General features: G+C 43.3%; 2 protein-coding genes across 6 annotated transcripts in view; both read right to left on the bottom strand.

The window, feature by feature from the left end:
- The window catches only part of e2f6 (E2F transcription factor 6), a 4580-nt gene extending 2029 nt beyond the window's left edge, over nt 1-2551 (bottom strand). The window contains exons 1-5 of the mRNA XM_068598758.1: nt 2283-2551; nt 1255-1572; nt 1074-1114; nt 654-691; nt 1-166 (exon numbers count right to left, since the gene is read on the bottom strand). The exon at nt 1-166 is cut by the window's left edge and continues 21 nt beyond it. Coding sequence (XP_068454859.1) covers nt 1-166; nt 654-691; nt 1074-1114; nt 1255-1572; nt 2283-2399 — 680 coding nt within the window. The 5' untranslated portion in view covers nt 2400-2551. The remainder of the gene's footprint in view (nt 167-653; nt 692-1073; nt 1115-1254; nt 1573-2282) is intronic.
- Nucleotides 2552-3077: 526 nt separating this feature from the next.
- The window catches only part of LOC137801373 (myelin transcription factor 1-like protein), a 16321-nt gene continuing 1898 nt past the window's right edge, over nt 3078-17500 (bottom strand). The window contains exons 4-13 of one of the 5 annotated variants that reach the window (XM_068598770.1): nt 15141-15292; nt 14358-14426; nt 13328-13390; nt 13156-13239; nt 10391-10618; nt 10074-10165; nt 9883-9986; nt 9571-9714; nt 7422-7484; nt 3078-5939 (exon numbers count right to left, since the gene is read on the bottom strand). In XM_068598770.1, coding sequence (XP_068454871.1) covers nt 5799-5939; nt 7422-7484; nt 9571-9714; nt 9883-9986; nt 10074-10165; nt 10391-10618; nt 13156-13239; nt 13328-13390; nt 14358-14426; nt 15141-15292 — 1140 coding nt within the window. In that variant the 3' untranslated portion in view covers nt 3078-5798. The remainder of the gene's footprint in view (nt 5940-7421; nt 7485-9570; nt 9715-9882; nt 9987-10073; nt 10166-10390; nt 10619-13155; nt 13240-13327; nt 13391-14357; nt 14427-15140; nt 15293-17500) is intronic. The other 4 variants (XM_068598771.1, XM_068598772.1, XM_068598773.1 and 1 more) reach the window with 4 other exon arrangements.

The following is a 17500-nucleotide window of genomic DNA, read 5'->3' as shown; positions in this document are numbered from 1 at the left end:
GACTTCTTCTGGCCGAGCCGGACGCCCTCCAGCACGTTGGTGATGTCGTAGACTCGGCGGCGCCGCGTCTGCAGCGCCTCCGTCGCCAGCCGCAGGTCCACCGAGCCGTCTGCCGACGCCAGCAGCAGCTGCAGGAAGCGCTGCGTTAGCAGCCCCAGGGACACGTCTGTGTACAAATACACACATAAATACACACACACACACACACACACGCACACACACACACGCACACACACACACACACACACACACACACACACACGTACATCAAGCTAAAAGATGCACGTTAGAAACAAGTAGCCGTCAATAGACATTATATGAAATATGCAATATTTACTTCTGCTATCAGAGTACATTAAAAGCTTTTATTGTGAAGCAGCAGCAGGAAGCTACATGTACGAGTACTACACAACAGAGGTACATGTTGTACTATATACTGTACAACATATTGTACTTTTCACTATACTACATCTGCCAAATACATAGGTTAGAAACCAGTATCTGTATATTTGTACCTGAAACATCCTGATATATTAATGCAATATTTTCTCCTTTACATTAAAGGCTTTTATTGTGAAGACAGGAAACTACACATTTGGGTCACGGAGGTTCTCGAGGTTTCAGTGAAACATGAAATGACAAAAAAAACTAACCGGTTCTCTTGCGGATCCTCTTGGGAGACGTACTGAAGCTGCAGGGAAACACAGGGAGGTGGAGCTCCATCAGGTCATGAAGCTCCATCAGGTCATGGAGCTCCATCAGGTCATGGAGCTCCATCAGGTCATGGAGCTCCATCAGGTCATGGAGCTCCATCAGGTCATGGAGCTCCATCAGGTCATGGAGCTCCATCAGGTCATAGAGCTCCATCAGGTCATAGAGCTCCATCAGGTCATGGAGCTCCATCAGGTCATGGAGCTCCATCAGGTCATGGAGCTCCATCAGGTCATGGAGCTCCATCAGGTCATAGAGCTCCATCAGGTCATAGAGCTCCATCAGGTCATAGAGCTCCATCAGGTCAAACAATACAAGCCAAACAATGAATGAATGAGACATGGAAAGCAGAAGGTTTTTACCCAGGTGCCTCAGCTGCGGAGGTCTTCTTGGCGCCAGAGAGCTGAAATCCAGAATGTGAAAACAGAGTTAAAGCTGCAGCGTAAAACTCACTCACACTTTTTACTCGACTTTAAATACATCAGTAAATATGAAATTAAGTTTTAATAAAGTTTTATTAAGCACAATAAACTCTCTCCTGACCTGCTGCGGTGGGGGCTCCACTTTAACGGGAGCGTCTCCTCCACCTTCACCGTCCTCTTCATCATCGCAGCCTCCACCGAGGCCCCACTGAGGAGCCCCCTCCTCTTCCTCCTCATCCTCCTCTTCCTCCTCGGACGACTCGGCCCCCCAGGGGCTGACCAGGCCCATGGGCCCGTCCAGGTAAGGGGGCATGATGGGAATGGCGTCGCCGGTGACGCCGTCGGCGGAGATGTCCTCCGGCAGGAAGTGGTCCTCGCAGATCAGGTGCTGCTCCGTGGAGTCCTGCTTGTCCGTCTCCCTCAGCGCCGCCAGCCAGACCTGAACCCACAATGCACCTGTTCTTCCCCCTGACTTTCAACACTGAAGATGTGACGTCCTTTAGAGACAACAGTGTGCGTGGTACCAGCAACATGTTCAGTGTGCGACACACAGGAAGGCTAACTTTAAATACTAACCAGAACCCACTAAACCTAGATATTAACCACTAACCATAACCCACTAACCACTTTTCCAAACCGACCAACACTTACCACTCACCCCCTAATCGCCAACCACTTATCCTAACCCACTAACCCTAGCGCCTAACACGCTAGCCCACTAACCACTTAACCTAACCCACCAACCACTGACCACTTATCCTTAATCACTAACCCACTAACACTAGCCCTTAATCACGAGCCACAAACGAACTAACCACTTATCCTAAACCCTTATTCACTAACACTAACCTACTAACCACTTATCTTAACCCCATTCACTAACCCTAGCCCCTAACCCGCTAACCACTTATCCTAACACCTAATTCACTAACCCACCAACCGTAGCCCCTAATCACTAGCCACTAACCGAGGCCACTAATCACTAACCCACTAACCCTTTCCCTAACTCACTAACCACTTATCCTAACGCCTTATTCACTAACCCTAGCCCCTAATCACTAGCCACTAACCCACTAACCCTAGCCTACTAGCCACGAGCCACTACAGTATAAACACTACATTTGGCAACACGCCAACACGCGTACTCACCTTGACCCGCGCGGTGTCTTGTGGGAAGTTGAAGAACCTCTTCGGTGGTCGGTTGAAGATCCCCCGGTTGACGTTCGTCACGCGGCTCTGACACCCGGAGACGACGCACTTCGCCATGGCGACGCTGTCCTCCTCCTCCTCCTCCTCCTTCTCTCCCTCCTCCTCCTCTTTCTCTCCTTCTCCTTCTCCTCCTTTAAAGCCGTGAACAACCCGCCGCACCAACGCGACTGTCCCGGTTTGTTTACGCCGTGTTTCGCTGTTGTATTCCACACCGGAAACGACTCGTTTTGAACCGGAAGTACAACAATGAAGTGAACTACAGCAGAGCGCGCCAAACGGTCGCCATCTTGTGGCCGTTAACCGCTATTACCGACATTTACTAAATAGTAAATGAGAATTATTCTTTATTAATGATCTACTTATTTGCTTTTATAACTAATAAATACACTAAATTAACTATTTGAATAATTTATGTTTTAATACTTGACTTAATGTGAGTGAATTATCAGTTTTTAATTTATTCCCTTTAGAAATCTGATTAAAAACAGACTTTCTGCTGATATATAAAGCCGTACTTTATTACAAATTTTGAGTATATAATTGTATATTTCTCCTTCCATATTATATTTTTTACTGTAGGGCCTACTCCATTTCAAAGGTACATGTTGTACTGTTTACTGTACTCCATCTCAGAGGTACATGTTGTACTTTTACTGTACTCCATCTCAGAGGTACATGTTGTACTTTTACTGTACTCCATCTCAGCTTCCGACTCAGAACAAGAACGGGTCGTGATCAGTGTCGCAACACAAGATTTATTCAGAGCAAGAGATGCCAACACCAGCATGATAAAAATTGTACAAACTTCACAAGTCAAATTAAAATATCACGTAGCGTATCCCGTGACCTTAAACATACAGCAAAAATATCAACAAAACCCATGCCATGTGGTAAGAAAACTGTTGTTGAAAGTTTGCGAGAAGCACAGAAAAAAGGGGTAAAAGGAGAGAAAATGAACGTTGTATAAAAACCCCTCATCGATGCACCGCGGAAAAGAAACTGTAACATTTTCATAAACTGATGATTTCACAAATATTCATATGGATTTATTTTGCATTCTAGCATGTCACATGTTAGTGTTGAGATTCTCTATGTAAATAGTTACAGTTTAGCTTTTACATCTGATATTACAATATCTAGTCTATTGACTGTCTTTAAGTGGCAGAATTGTGCTTTAATTCCCATTTCCTTTGTTTATCAGTCAGAACAACCGACTAAATAAAAATACAAGCTGTCAGTCTATCTAATGCAATAGTTCACTGGCAGGAAGCTGCAGACACAAAGCTTTGGACAGAGATGTGAAGAATGAGGCTTTTTCAGTAAAAAAAAAAAAAAAGTCCAAAGTAGAAGCATCTTCAAAGAAAAACTCCCCCAGCTGGCAGTTTGGTGATTGTTCTTCCTTCTCGAGGCGAAACTGGACTGAAATGTTCCAGTCGTCTTGAAAAATAAAACAGTCTCCGATTAAATAATGAGGATTTGAGAGAAAGGGTTCAACTCGAGTTTAAGTTTGGGGCTGAACTGTAGAACCAATTTTGTCTCCAGGCCTCTTTTCCCTGTTTGACTCGTCGTAGGATCCCCAAATTAATTCCAATACTTGTGTTTATTGAATGTATTTGTTCAGCAAAGTCTTGGGGGAAAAAATGTTTTACTGGAAAGTTTGTTTGGATGACCACAGTCTGTTTTGCATGTGGCGTCCCACAAGGCTCGATTTGAGGCTCAGTGGTTTTTGGTTCAGAATCCCCAATGCATTCATCTTTGCAAAATGTTAATTTGTGAGTGTAATGTTTCAGACCGGAGCTCCTCAGTGTTTTTGTTAGTCTCTCATTAAACGCACACTGGAGAGGTGGCGGTGAGACTCAAGCTGACCACCAGGGGGAGTTTTCCTTCAAACAACAAATCAACTTGACATTTCCTTCCAGGTTTCTTCTCCAGCAGGAATCACCAGCACAAAGTCTCGTCAAAGTCACAGTTTCCACAAAACTCGCTGTACAGTTTTTTGCTTCATTTTTAACCACGTGATAATACTTTGACATACTCCAATAAAGTGCATGCATGATCGACGGTGTCCAGGAAACATCTTCCATCAGTGATTCTCCAGACTGAACGCAGGTCGAAACACTCGGTCGGTGAGTTCAGCGCGCAGACGTCCGGCTCGAATTTTTTTTTTTTTTAAATTCATCTTTTTTCGACTCGCAATCAAAGATAATAAATAATAACGAAAAAGTGCTGCTTGGTCACCATGTCGTCTGGCGTGATTGGAAAGACGTTTTTTTTTTTCTTCTAACAGAACGAGTGCAATATACAATGACGGATGGGGGACGCTTGACCCTGTAAGTCCAGTGGAGCCGTCAGTCTTTTGAGAAAGAAAAGAAAATCATATCTACAAATCCTTTTCGCCTGCCGAGTGCCTTTTTAAAACCGACAATAAAAACATCAAAACATGGAAACGAAGGTGTCCCTGTGCAAAGTCGAACAATGACAGAACCGAGGGTCCTTTCACCCGCGTCAGATTCCGCAAAACATGATTGTAGTAAAAGGTTTGTACAAAAACGCAATACATTTATATTTAGTAAAAAGATCTATCAGCTCTTTGCTAGTTTTATTCATAAGAAATTGCATATACCCAAACATTTTTTTTCTTCTCATATAGATTGCATCCCATATCCAAAACAAACGATTTTAAGATTATCATACCAATATTGCTGACACGTTGTCCTAATAGCTATTTCGAGGTTGAGGATTTTAAATAAAGTTCAGAATGGCAGATTGTCTCCTACGTTTGTCTTTTTCTTTTTTCCTGCGCTTCTTTCTTCGCGCCGACAAAAGAAACAACTCCGAAAAAGGGGGATGATGGGATTTGCACCAGTAAGTTTCCGTGTCATGATGTTTGAAAATCTTCTTGCTTTCCAGCGTTGGTTCTTCTCGTCATTTTAGAGTTACATTAATATTAATACCCACTTTCAAACATCACCAAAAAAATGTATGAGTTACATCTGTTCAACAACCTCCAGCCTCTCTTTGAGTGATTGCTCTGCAGGTCCCGCCCCCTCCTCGACACTCTGCTCCCCATTGAACCCGTGACGCCTCGTTTTTTGATGCATCGCATTAAATTAACGAATGATTCAAGCTTACAATAAATAAATACATACATATACACTAGAATGTGCATACATTAGCAGCTATAAACAGTACGTCACATTATATTAGGTCATATGAAAATGTACAAAACGTGAATGTTCGTTTAAAACGTCGGTAATTGTTTTTCAAAGCAAGGCAACGACAATTAAAATAATAATAATAATTTAAAAAACCCATGGAGTTGAGAGCATAACAGCGGAATAATTAAAAGATCTATGGTAGATTACAGCAGCAAAAAACAACCCGTTCCCTTCTTTTTGACTTTTTTTTCTCTTGTTGTTTTTGCTTTGCATTTGTTATTTTGGGCCTCGGTCCGGGCTAAACTTGGATACCCTGAACGGCCTGTTTGATGTTCTCCAGCAGCGCCTTGTTCTCCGGGCTCTGGTACTGGTCCTGGTGAGTGTACATGTCTGTCAATGTACTCACATAAGTGTCAAAGTTCTGTTCATTCATTGGCTCCTGAGAGAGGAAAGAAACCCATGAAGAAGAAAGAAAAAACAGTCAGTTTATAGACAATCACAATATATCTTTGAAAAAACAAATACTTAGTGGGGGAAGATAAGCGGGCAGCGAGGGAGGAAGAGAACACCATCAGGGAAGCATGGCTCGCTTACACAAACGCTCGAGAATACTATTTTTGTGTGATTGTTATCTATACTTCATCCTGTGAAGGTCTACGTAATATCTACGCATATCCAAACCATGCAAAATAATTTGGAGCAGAATGGTTAGCTGGTGAGCGGATGGAAGGTTAATGTTTAGCATATGGAGACAAAATCAGGATGTTCAAAACTAATGAGTCAATGGTCAGATGAGGGAGACACGACTGGTTGTTAAAGTTAGTCGTTCAGATATTTCTCAAAGACAGAGCAGCTTCGGCTTCAGAAAAACTCTCATTGGTTGAGTTTGAACTCAGCGTCCAAACAATCAAAAGTGTTGTTAAAAGAAAAAGAGTTTAATTTGTTAAAGTTCTACTGGATTGTTTTTTTAGATGACCACAGTCTGTTTTGCATGTGGCGTCCCACAAGGCTCGATTTGAGGCCCAGTGGTTTTCAGTCTCAGCCCAAGATCCCCAAAAATGATGACTGTGCCAACATTTTTTGGCCTCTTGTGACTTACGTCTAATAGCAGCGGAGTGCTTTGGGTATGAAGTAAGCATGTGGAGCTTGTTGTGTGGCACACTGTATTTTTGTTATTTCATCAGAAATTATTTCTCTTTATTTTAATTTACAGTATTCTGTGTTCAACTGCTCAACCAATCAGATTATTTCCTGATTCGAGAGCAGCTCTGTCTCTGGGTTTGTGGATCTCAAACTACCGTTAACAAAGCTGTGACTTGAGCCATGTTGGTTTCTGCAAAGTACGGATACGTTGTATGTTAATGTTTTTGCATTTCATCAGAGTGACTTTATATGATGGTAACAGTATTGAATACATGTGGTATATTGTGGACTATAACAAGCAAGAAAGTTTAAAAATGACTCATCGGAGGGTCTTAAAGTCAACATTTGTGCTTTTTACGTAACTTTATATGCGCTGCTAACATTGCTATGCTCACATGACGTTACGTAAGAAAGTCAGCAGGGCAGTTGTCTATTTACAGTAACTATGTTGTGACGTTATTACGTTATGTTTTACTACGATGACCACGTGGCGATATAAAATATGTTCACCAAACCTTGATTTTTGATTGAGAGGCATCTACATTCAACGCATCCTATTGTTTGCAGAAATGTAATTTGGGAAAATCAAAACACATCTGATGGTTATTTTTACATCTGGAATGGTGGACCAGTCGGTTAGCGAACGCTGTCGTCAGTAATAAATGCGTTCGCTGTGATGTGCAGATGCCACAGGGGTCTAAAGGAGCTCTAGGGAGGAGGAGGGGAAGGGATGACAGTGCAGAAGGATAATTGGACAAAGGATAAATGGACGTCTTACTCTGGGAGGCATCTGTAAACAGCAGTTATGCTTTACTGGGGCCTCTTTCTGTGGCAGCGGTTTCTACAGGAGAGGGTGTACAGAGAAGTCTATTAGCCCGCTGGACACACGGCGCCTTAAAGCGACAGACACACAACGTCCGGCGTAGCGAGTCATTCGCCCTCCTGCTTTGTTCACACCGCAGCTGAAAGATTAATTAAGAACCAACAATTTTGTTTTTTATCTTCGCGCGCTCAAATCGAAATCAAAAATCAATTTCGAATGATGAATTTATGGAGAGAATAAAAGAAAAGTGTGCTCAAACTGAAGTGAACTTTACCGAAACAAAAATCTATGTGACCTCTTTTTGTAATATTTTACATTGCATATTGGTCAATTCTTATTACTTTATTATATTCAGCTATTTTCATATGTATTCAGCTATTTTCATATATATTCAGCTATTCTGTTATTTTCAAATATTCTTCTGCTTCTTCTATATTCAGCTTGTTAAGCTATATTCAACTATATTCCACCATGTTCAGCTATATTTGGCTTCTTTTTTTAAAAATATATCAGCTTTAAACTTCTGCTTTCCAACGCATTTCCAGCAGGAAATCCAATTCCTAGTTCTTATTATTTTTTGTGTATCTTATATCCTACAACACACATGAATATTTGCTCAAAGGTTCTTCCACAAATCAACTACTTGCATTTAACTAACAAGCTAGAACTATGTTACTTCATCACAAGAGGAACTAAAATCAAATTCCATGTTAAGACGAAGATTTGTTTTAGAGCCTGATGTGACGACTACAAGCACACGAAGACAAAAGTCCAGTTACAGAGTAACTCAGGTGCACATTGCTTTAGAAAAGAGAGATTATCCAATTAGCCGCGGTCTTCTTTTCCACACTGAGACAAAGCGACAGTGAAACAGTCGCGAGAGCTTCACTCAAACTGAAAAAAAGAGACGGGGTCGTTTCTTTATGTGAGACTCTGTGATGCGTTCTCAAGTACAGGAGAAGCACAGCATGGACCGCTGGGGGAAAAAGAAGAAGAAAAAGAAGAAGAAGGTGGCGAACTGAAAGAAGCAGATGAGTAATAAAAAACAAAAACCTGAGTGTGAGATCAGTTTGGATCTTTTTTTCTAAACTTTCCCACAAAGAGATTTTAGTGGTTGAAACAAAGCAGGAAACAAATTTAGCACATTGCACATGAAGCAGACACACCCGACAGAAGCTCCAGACTCTCTCGGACAGATGACAAAATTAAATTATTCAAGTTTGAAATGCAGCAAAGATCTCAATCCTAGCAAATCAGTTTGTCTGTTAGTAGTTGAGATACGAAAATCATCTAAACAATTCTAAAAAAAATATGTTTATTTGGGTTTAAAAGTGAATCTCATTTCACAGGAAGTTTATACTTTTTTATAGAAATCATTTAGAATAGAATAGAAGATTAAAGACAAATGTATGTTCCTCTGGACTACTTACTTTGTACTTTTGCATCGTCAACCAATCCCTCCATTGTTTACAGTAACTACTGATGTCTAATCCTCTAATCCACTGCACTTGTTCTCAGTAAATAATCTAATTGCCTGAAGGATAATATTTTTGTTGATAAATTGAGGAAGTAGGATATCTTTAGACAACTATTCAATAAGCTTTTATTGTGAAGGAAAGTGTTTGACTTATTACCTACCAAAATAGAAGAGTTTTACATTTAGTTACATTTAAATTGTCAAATTTGTAAAATTGTCAAATTTGTAAATTTGTAAAATTTGTGAATTTGTAAATTTGTTAAATTTGTTAAATTTGTGGATTTGTTAAATTTGTAAATTTGTTGAATTGTAAAAAAATGTTAAATGTTCAAATGTTAACTTTTCAATGTCCAATGTTTTCATATTTTCACATTTCTAAATTTCCAATTTTTTTGACTTTCTAATTTCTTTCATTTTCATTTTTTTTTTAAATTTTCAACTTTTTTTAAATTATCCAATTTTTGAAATTTTTTTAATTTCTTGTTTTTTATTTTGAAATTTTATTTTTTTTAATTTTCACATTTTCACAAAAACATGACTGAGTTTTTCACTTTGCAGCCTGCGACTGTAAAATAGATCAGTTTCAGCGCCCCGGCTGCCTGAAGGTGCAGTCAACTTATTTCTCACCATGTGTGGAAGCTGGATGTTCGCTAAGCTGTTGATGAGCGACTGGCTGAGGTTGGCCAGCTCGTGCAGCAGCGAGTCGTTCTGCTGCTCGATCACTTTGTTCTCGTCCTCGATGGACTTCAGGTTGGTCTCCATGGTGGTGATCTGCCGACACGAGCAAAGTAATCAGCAGGGCGGTGGGATTTAATGGAGACGACAGGGAACGAGTGAGATAGAGTGAGATAGTAAGTCAGAGCTCATGAAAGTCGTCTGTTGTGGGACGAATTAAATGTTATCGTACTCAGAAATCTTCTGATCTAAGTTTCATCTTACTTGTGTCCTCAGCTTTATCATGTCGGACTCCACTTGAGTGTTGGACTCGTTCAGATCTTTGATTTCTTCATCCAGCTGTTTGATTTCTTCATCGTTTTCGATGCCTGAAACCAGAAAAAGAGCATGTTACATGTACTCCGATACATGTTTCGGTCTCCTTATCTGCTTCGGGGTCATAGTTTGGTGCTGACCTTTGCTCGCTCGTTGCTTGATTGTCAACATCTCCACTCCGCTCATCCTGGCCTTCTTCATGGCCGACGTGGCCCGGGGACACCCGGAGAGGCTGCAAGAAAACACACACATTGACGAAAGCTTTTCCTGCAATAGATTATCAAGCTGCTGCAAGTGATCGCAAGTGAATTAACAGGAAGGAAATCAATCTCACGTGCAATATGATTAGCAAACGGGTCATCAAGAAAAGCATTGTACAACAAATCAATGAAAACTGCTAATAATGACCGAAACTCATTTTGTGTGATACGGTTGAAACAGAATGACACAGAGCCACGCCCACCTCCGATGGGTCAGGAAGCTCCCGCTGACGTGTCCCGAGCCGTCGCAGCCGGGCGTCGGGCAGCTCATGCCGTCCGTCTTGCCGGACTTCCAGACGAACTGCGAGCCGTTGACGTAGCTGTCCTTCTGCCGCTTCGCCGCCAGGGGGCAGCCGGACGCGCTGCGGTGGGAGGCGTACTTTCCCGTCACGTGACCCTGTCCGTCACAGCCCGGCACCGGACACCTGGGAGGAAGGAGCAGAGTTGCCAAAGAGCTTGAGAGAGGAAATCCAGACAATGCAGTCAACGGCTGGTTGCCTTTGTTTTTTCAAGGACAAGTTGTATCAACTCTTCTCAGAAGCAAGAAGCAGTCAGGTTCATGCCCTGTTGGTCCACGTTCTCCCTTTAAATGCAGCCAACAAGAAAGTACTTTGTAGTTTGTTGTTAGCAGTTCAAAAAGGACTTCAAACAACGGCTGTTGCATAGAGGAGGAAGTCTTGTCTACACTGGAACCCACAGAAGTATTACTTAGGAGCTAAATTGTATAGCTGATGGGTTCCAAAATGATATAAATCCTAATTAATGTGTTGAAGCTGCATTCTCTCTCCTGACCACCAGGGGGCGACTCCTCTGGTTGTATAGAAGTCTATGCTTCATGTGTTAAAGCTGCATTCTCTCTCCTGACCACCAGGGGGCGACTCCTCTGGTTGTATAGAAGTCTATGCTTCATGTGTTAAAGCTGCATTCTCTCTCCTCTGGTTGTATAGAAGTCTATGCTTCATGTGTTAAAGCTGCATTCTCTCTCCTGACCACCAGAGTGCGACTCCTCTGGTTGTATAGAAGTCTATGCTTCATGTGTTAAAGCTGCATTCTCTCTCCTGACCACCAGGGGGCGACTCCTCTGGTTGTATAGAAGTCTATATAAGTGACTCGACTTCTCTCTTGATGTATTCCCTCAGTAAACATTGTAAACATGAGTTTATGTCTCAATCTCTAGTTTCAAGTCTTCTTCTATACAGCATGATGTTCATTTAGTACATTATGGTCTGTTAGAGTCAAACAGACCATAAAGCAGGGGGCGCTTTAGGGCGGGGCTTCAAGGTGATTGACAGGTCGACACCAGAGACGTATGCGACGTCTCTACGCCGCTCCTCCGCATTCCAAATATGGTCACTTCAGTTCATTGATTGCAAAATAGCCAAGATGGCGACGGCCATAATCCAATATGGCAAAATCCCCGAACTCAAGGCTTCAAAACATCAGTTCACAAACCAACGGGTTACCTCCACTTCTTGTATCCAGTCTATGCTTCGTCCACATTAAGACACCGGAGTGAAACCAGGTTGCAACGATAACATAACTTTGGCTAAATGTTAGCTATGATGTGTTATCTATCTGTAACAAATTTGAAATCTCAAGCTGGAGTGTATTTCATACGTCATATATGTATTTTGACTTCTGCGTTGACCTCATTCCAAGCATGAGGACCAATTCGGAGTTAAAAATTTCGCCAACCTCGTGGTCGAAGGACAAAGTGCTGGAGCCACTGAGTTGTCGAGCTCGACATGATGATACCGCTCGCTCTGCAGACGACGCACTCCGCTCTGCAGACGACGCACTCCGCTCTGCAGACGACGCTCTCCGCTCTGCAGACGACGCTCTCCGCTCTGCAGACGACGCTCTCCGCTCTGGAGACGACGCTCTCCGCTCTGGAGACGCCGCTCCGCTCTTCCCCCTCGCAGCCCAAAACGCCCTTCGCGGTGACCTTTGTGCTGATTGGAATGAGCAGAGCGTCGGAGGGCCGCTCCCTCGCCGACGCTCATGTTTTTTAGCTTACTTTTGATTCCGCGGCTAACGATGATGGCGGGATGTAACGGAGGTAGCGGCACCGGCTGGCTGCAGACTGACACCAGCTGAACTTATTATTCACAAGGTCGTATTGGCTTCACATTACGACTCTGCTTTAAGTAAAATGTCAGGCGCTAACTAGCGCTAACCTTTAGCGCTCTCGAGCCTGATGGGAGCAGGAGGTGAAGTGGAGCACTGACCGTCGCTCATTTCTAAAATATTCTTTCCTAAATTTAGAAAAGGTCAACGCACACCGGCAGCATTTTAAAAGAGAGAAGATGAATCTTTTAACGAAATGACAGACAGAGAGGCGTCATATTTACACACCTTTAAATTTAATATGAAGAACTGCGACAAACACTATTGCATGTGTCAAAGCTGCATTCTCTCTCCTGACCACCAGAGGGCGACTCCTCGGGTTGTATAGAAGTCTATGATAAAATTATTACTTTTCCCGTGATTTATTAGCTCAATAACATTGGAAAAAAATGGATTCATGGTCTCAATTTCTTTTTTTCAATTACTCAGTTTTCATTTTGTAAATTATGGTCCATTTAGAGTCAAACATAGCGGATGATTTAGGGGCGGCGCTACAAGGTGATTGACAGGTCGCTCCTCCTGAGTCCAGATATGGTCACTTCCTGTTCACTGGTTGCACAAAGAAACCTTATTGAATAGAAATCAAATCGCCAGAAACATCTTAAGTGTCTCCTGGAAGTGTAGATAGGCAACTGTTTGCTAACTTTGCTCTCAAATTAGCTTCTTAATACCCTCAAATGATTAGTGTTGATGTCGTAGTGTTGAAGGCTGCACTCCACGAGACAGAGGTGAGGAGGCAGCTTAAGAGCATCCTTTATTGAATAGAGACAGTAAATATCACTAATTTGGTTCGACGTCCCCTCCTGAAACGTCCCTCTTTGTAAAGAAACCTTACTTGATTGGCTCCTGGTCGTCCTTCTCCTCTTTGCTGTGCAGGATTTTGATGCCGCTCTTCTTGGCTCGTGGACAGCCGGACAGACTGCGGGACAGAAGACAAATCTGCACAGTGAAGTACTGCGTTTGTTTCGTCGCGCTGCAGCTCGTAGTCCGGCGCGCGGCTACTGTACCTCCTGTGGGAGGCGTAGTTTCCAGTGATGTGTCCGGATCCATCGCAGCCGGGGGTCGGACACCTGGGGCACAAACACAAGGGTTAAAGAGCGTCTCGGTCTTCAACCTCGGACTTGACCCCCATCTGGACTCCAGACTGCTCCGACCGGGTCTTGTTTTTGCTCTGAACATACTCGGAGGTATTAATTGGACCCAATCTCCACACTCAAAGACTTTTAAATGAGAAGTGGACGTCGTCGTCGTGACGTCACCCGTTGCTTTGTGAGCGGATGTTTTGAAGCCTCGAGTTTGGCAATTTTGCCGTCGCCATGTTGGTTTTTTTCCCGCAACCGATGAACAGGAAGTGACCATATTTGGAATGTGAAGAAGTGATGTCAAGACGCCGTATCTGGACTCTGGTAGAGACCTGTCAATCACCTCGTAGCCCCGCCCTAAAGCGCCCCCTGCTTTATGGTCTGTTTGACTCTAACAGACCATAATGTACTAAATGAACACCAGGCTGTATAGAAGAAGACTGGAAACTAGAGATTGAGACATAAACTCATGTTTACAATGTTTACTGAGGGAATACATCAAGAGAGAAGTAGAGTCACTTATATAGACTTCTATACAACCAGAGGAGTCTCCCCCTGGTGGTCAGGAGAGAGAATGCATTGGCCTTATTTGGCAGAACCGGAGGTTGCCGGCTGTGTTAAACACGAGGAAACCGAGGAAGCCACAGACATAAAGAAACACAGGAACACAGAGGACGGCACATGTGACCAGTGAAGAAACATTCAGGATCAAAGATGGAAGATAAGAACACGCAGAGAACTTCACACCTTCATTGAAGCACTTTTCTTCTTTTTTTTTTACAGACAAATGCAAATAGATTATTTGACAATGACGTCAAACCAGGAAGTAAAAAAACAAAAACAGCAAAGTGCCGTTGATAGTTCGACTTGTTCGAGCCCTCGGAGCCTCTCACTCAACCGCTTAACAGGAGGGTTCTGGTTCGGCTTCAGGGGCCAGAGGACTTTGTAAACTCACCTGAGGTCCTGGGAGTTGGTCGTCATCATCCCGCGGAGGTTCTTGTCGGCCAGCTGGCAGCTGGACAACCTGCAGGAGGGAAAGAGACACGACCTGAACTCCAACGACCATGTGACCGACCCCGAGTCTCACTTTCACGTTTAAAGGTTGTTCAGCTTTGAAAGATTTTCAACGATAAGATACAATTCATGTACAGCATGCATGCATGCATATATATGTATATATGTATATGTATGTCAAAATGTTTGTATGTATGTACGTATGCATGTTTGCAAATATGTATGTATGCAAATGTATATGGAAATGTGCGTATATGTAAATATGTATGCATGTGAATTTGCATGTATGCAAATATGTATGTAAGCAAATGTGCAGGTAAATGTGCATGTGTGTAAATATGTATGTATGCTAATATGTATGTGTGTAAATATGTATGTCTGCAAATGTGCATGTATGTAAGTCTGTGTATGCAAATATGCATGTATGTGTATGTATGTATATGTGTGTAAATATGTATGTCTATGTATGTTTGTATGTATTTATGTATGCATGTATGTGTGTAAATATGTTTGTCTGTGTATGTATCTATGTATGTATGTATATATATGTAAATATGTATGTCTATGTATGTATCTATGTATCTATGCATGTATGCATGTATGCATATGTAAATATGTATGTCTGTGCGTGCTCGTCTTCACAGTCTCTGTGCAGACACAGCAGTGAGCTGGCGGCGGCGGCGGCGGCGGCGGCGGCGGCGGCGGCGGCGGCGGTGAGTCTCACGTGATGAGCTCCTTCTTGCTCTCCTTGCAGGCCGGGTACTTGTGGTGCTTGGGACTCGGCATGGTGACCTCGGCCGGGTAGCGCTGCTCGTCCAGCAGCTCCTGGAAGGGGTCCAGCTCGTCGGCCTGGTGCAGGGACGAGAAATAGGAAGACTACGACAGGTCACTACGGGGAACTGAGCATGTTGATCCTGTCAGGCACCTAATGGTCACGGCGAGGCTTTACACCTGCAGACTGACCAGTTGTTTCATGCACATGTCGCAGGGCTGACAGCAGTTTGGGGATAATAAAGGCTTTTCTTTTTTACCATCTAAACCTTTTTAAAAGTCACTCAAACACAAGAAACATCCCAAAAAACTAAGAAACTAACTAAAAGTGCATGTTTGTTGGTGAACGCCCCTCTGGTGGAGCTCAAAGAGTCTAAAGGAGACGACTAAGTGTCCTCACGAGGACGCTAGTCCTCCTTTTGCTTAGTGGAGGAGACGACTAAGCACCATGTAAACCAGTTCAAAGTCCTCCTGCACCATGTGAACCAGTTCAAAGTCCTCCTGCACCATGTAAACCAGTTCAAAGTCCTCCTGCACCATGTAAACCAGTTCAAAGTCCTCCTGCACCATGTAAACCAGTTCAAAGTCCTCCTGCACCATGTGAACCAGTTCAAAGTCCTCCTGCACCATGTAAACCAGTTCAAAGTCCTCCTGCACCATGTAAACCAGTTCAAAGTCCTCCTGCACCATGTAAACCAGTTCAAAGTCCTCCTGCACCATGTAAACCAGTTCAAAGTCCTCCTGCACCATGTGAACCAGTTCAAAGTCCTCCTGCACCATGTGAACCAGTTCAAAGTCCTCCTGCACCATGTGAACCAGTTCAAAGTCCTCCTGCACCATGTGAACCAGTTCAAAGTCCTCCTGCACCATGTGAACCAGTTCAAAGTCCTCCTGCACCAGCAGCCTGCTCTGCAGTCGTCACACCTCCTCAGTCGGGAGCAGAAATCGTTCAGGTCCGTCTGGAGAGAAGAAATCCCATCAGCCGCCGCGCTCTGGGCTGCGGCCTCTTCCTCCTCCTCCTCCTCCTCTGCAACGTCGTGCTTCATTAACGAACGCAATTACTCTCCTGATTAAAAAAACCTTTCGCTCCGGCGCTCGGGATCCAACGAGGCAAATGTAGCAATTTGCTGGCTGAGTCGCTCTGCGTGGAATCAGATGTGCAGGTTCTTCCTTCAGCGCCTGCAGAGGATCCGTCGTGTTTTACTCGTGTATTAGTGGCGTTATCAGCATTTTAATGCAGCGCTCCGGCTCCTGGAGCTGCTTCAGGGAGCCGACGCAGTGCGGCGCTCCAACCACAGGAGGGCGCACTGAGCCCGCGGTGACGTTCAACAAACGACCACGAGGAGATTTTAAAGTTAAGCGAAAGACAGAAGTAAGAATGCTTTTACACTCAAACTGTAAAGTACATGCTCTCACATTCATTTAGACTTGGACAAAAAGATCTTCATCTTTCCGACAGATCACTGTCCACGATTCTTCATGTGCTTCCTAAAATGGGACTAAACTATGAAAACAAGTTGCTACGTTTCAACGTCATGTTAATGAATCAACAAAGAGCCCGAGGTGAAATATTCTGGATTAGATTTATACATATTTTAGTTTTCTTTGGTGTGATTCTCTCTGCGTCCGATGAGCTTCGAGCTGCTCGACTCGCTTTCTGTTTATTGAGGATCTCCATGAAGATCAATCAACATATTCTCTACTTTAGTCTCTTATTGTTTGACACAGTTTGTGTTGAGCGGCTTCAGGGTCACAATCTGACCCTGCGATGTGAAAGCTTGGCGAGCGCCGCCGTGCTGCACACCAGCTTCTTGTTCATCCAGTTGTTCACTACCTCACAGAGTTCCCTCTCATCTGAGGAAAGTGATGCAAAAAAAATCAAAAATCAAAAATAAAAGCGTCGCCTTCGCAGAAAGTAGGTCCACATCTTCCCTCGCTGCCTCTCGGCTCGGCGTCTCTTTTCAAACAGCTCGTGAAGCGTAATTATCTCCTAATCTATGTGAGCCCCTTAAATACAAACTCCGGGTTCCTTAAATCTCTCAATTTCATGCTTCAAATTATCTCCGTATACTTTGCATGATTAGGGGAACAGGCTGCCTAAATATTAAATTTGGCGGTTAAAGCCTTTAATCAAAAGTGTGAGGGCAGAGTGGAGCAGCTCGGCTCCAGTCTGGGTCTAAAAATGACTCCATTTTGAAACTTTCATGTCTCTTATTGGAACGCAGACCCTTACATTAATCTGCAGATTAAGGAAGTTTGAGATTAAGTTATTGTCTTCTGTCAGGATCCACGTCTTTGAACTTCTGATCGTTA

Source organism: Clinocottus analis, unplaced genomic scaffold (assembly GCF_023055335.1).
Source record: "Clinocottus analis isolate CAN_PGR_092001 unplaced genomic scaffold, fCliAna1.0.p SCAF_40, whole genome shotgun sequence".
NCBI classification, from domain to species: Eukaryota; Metazoa; Chordata; class Actinopteri; order Perciformes; family Cottidae; genus Clinocottus; species Clinocottus analis.
The sequence above is the reverse complement of the archived record's forward strand: the minus strand, read 5'-3'. Positions and strand labels throughout refer to the sequence as shown.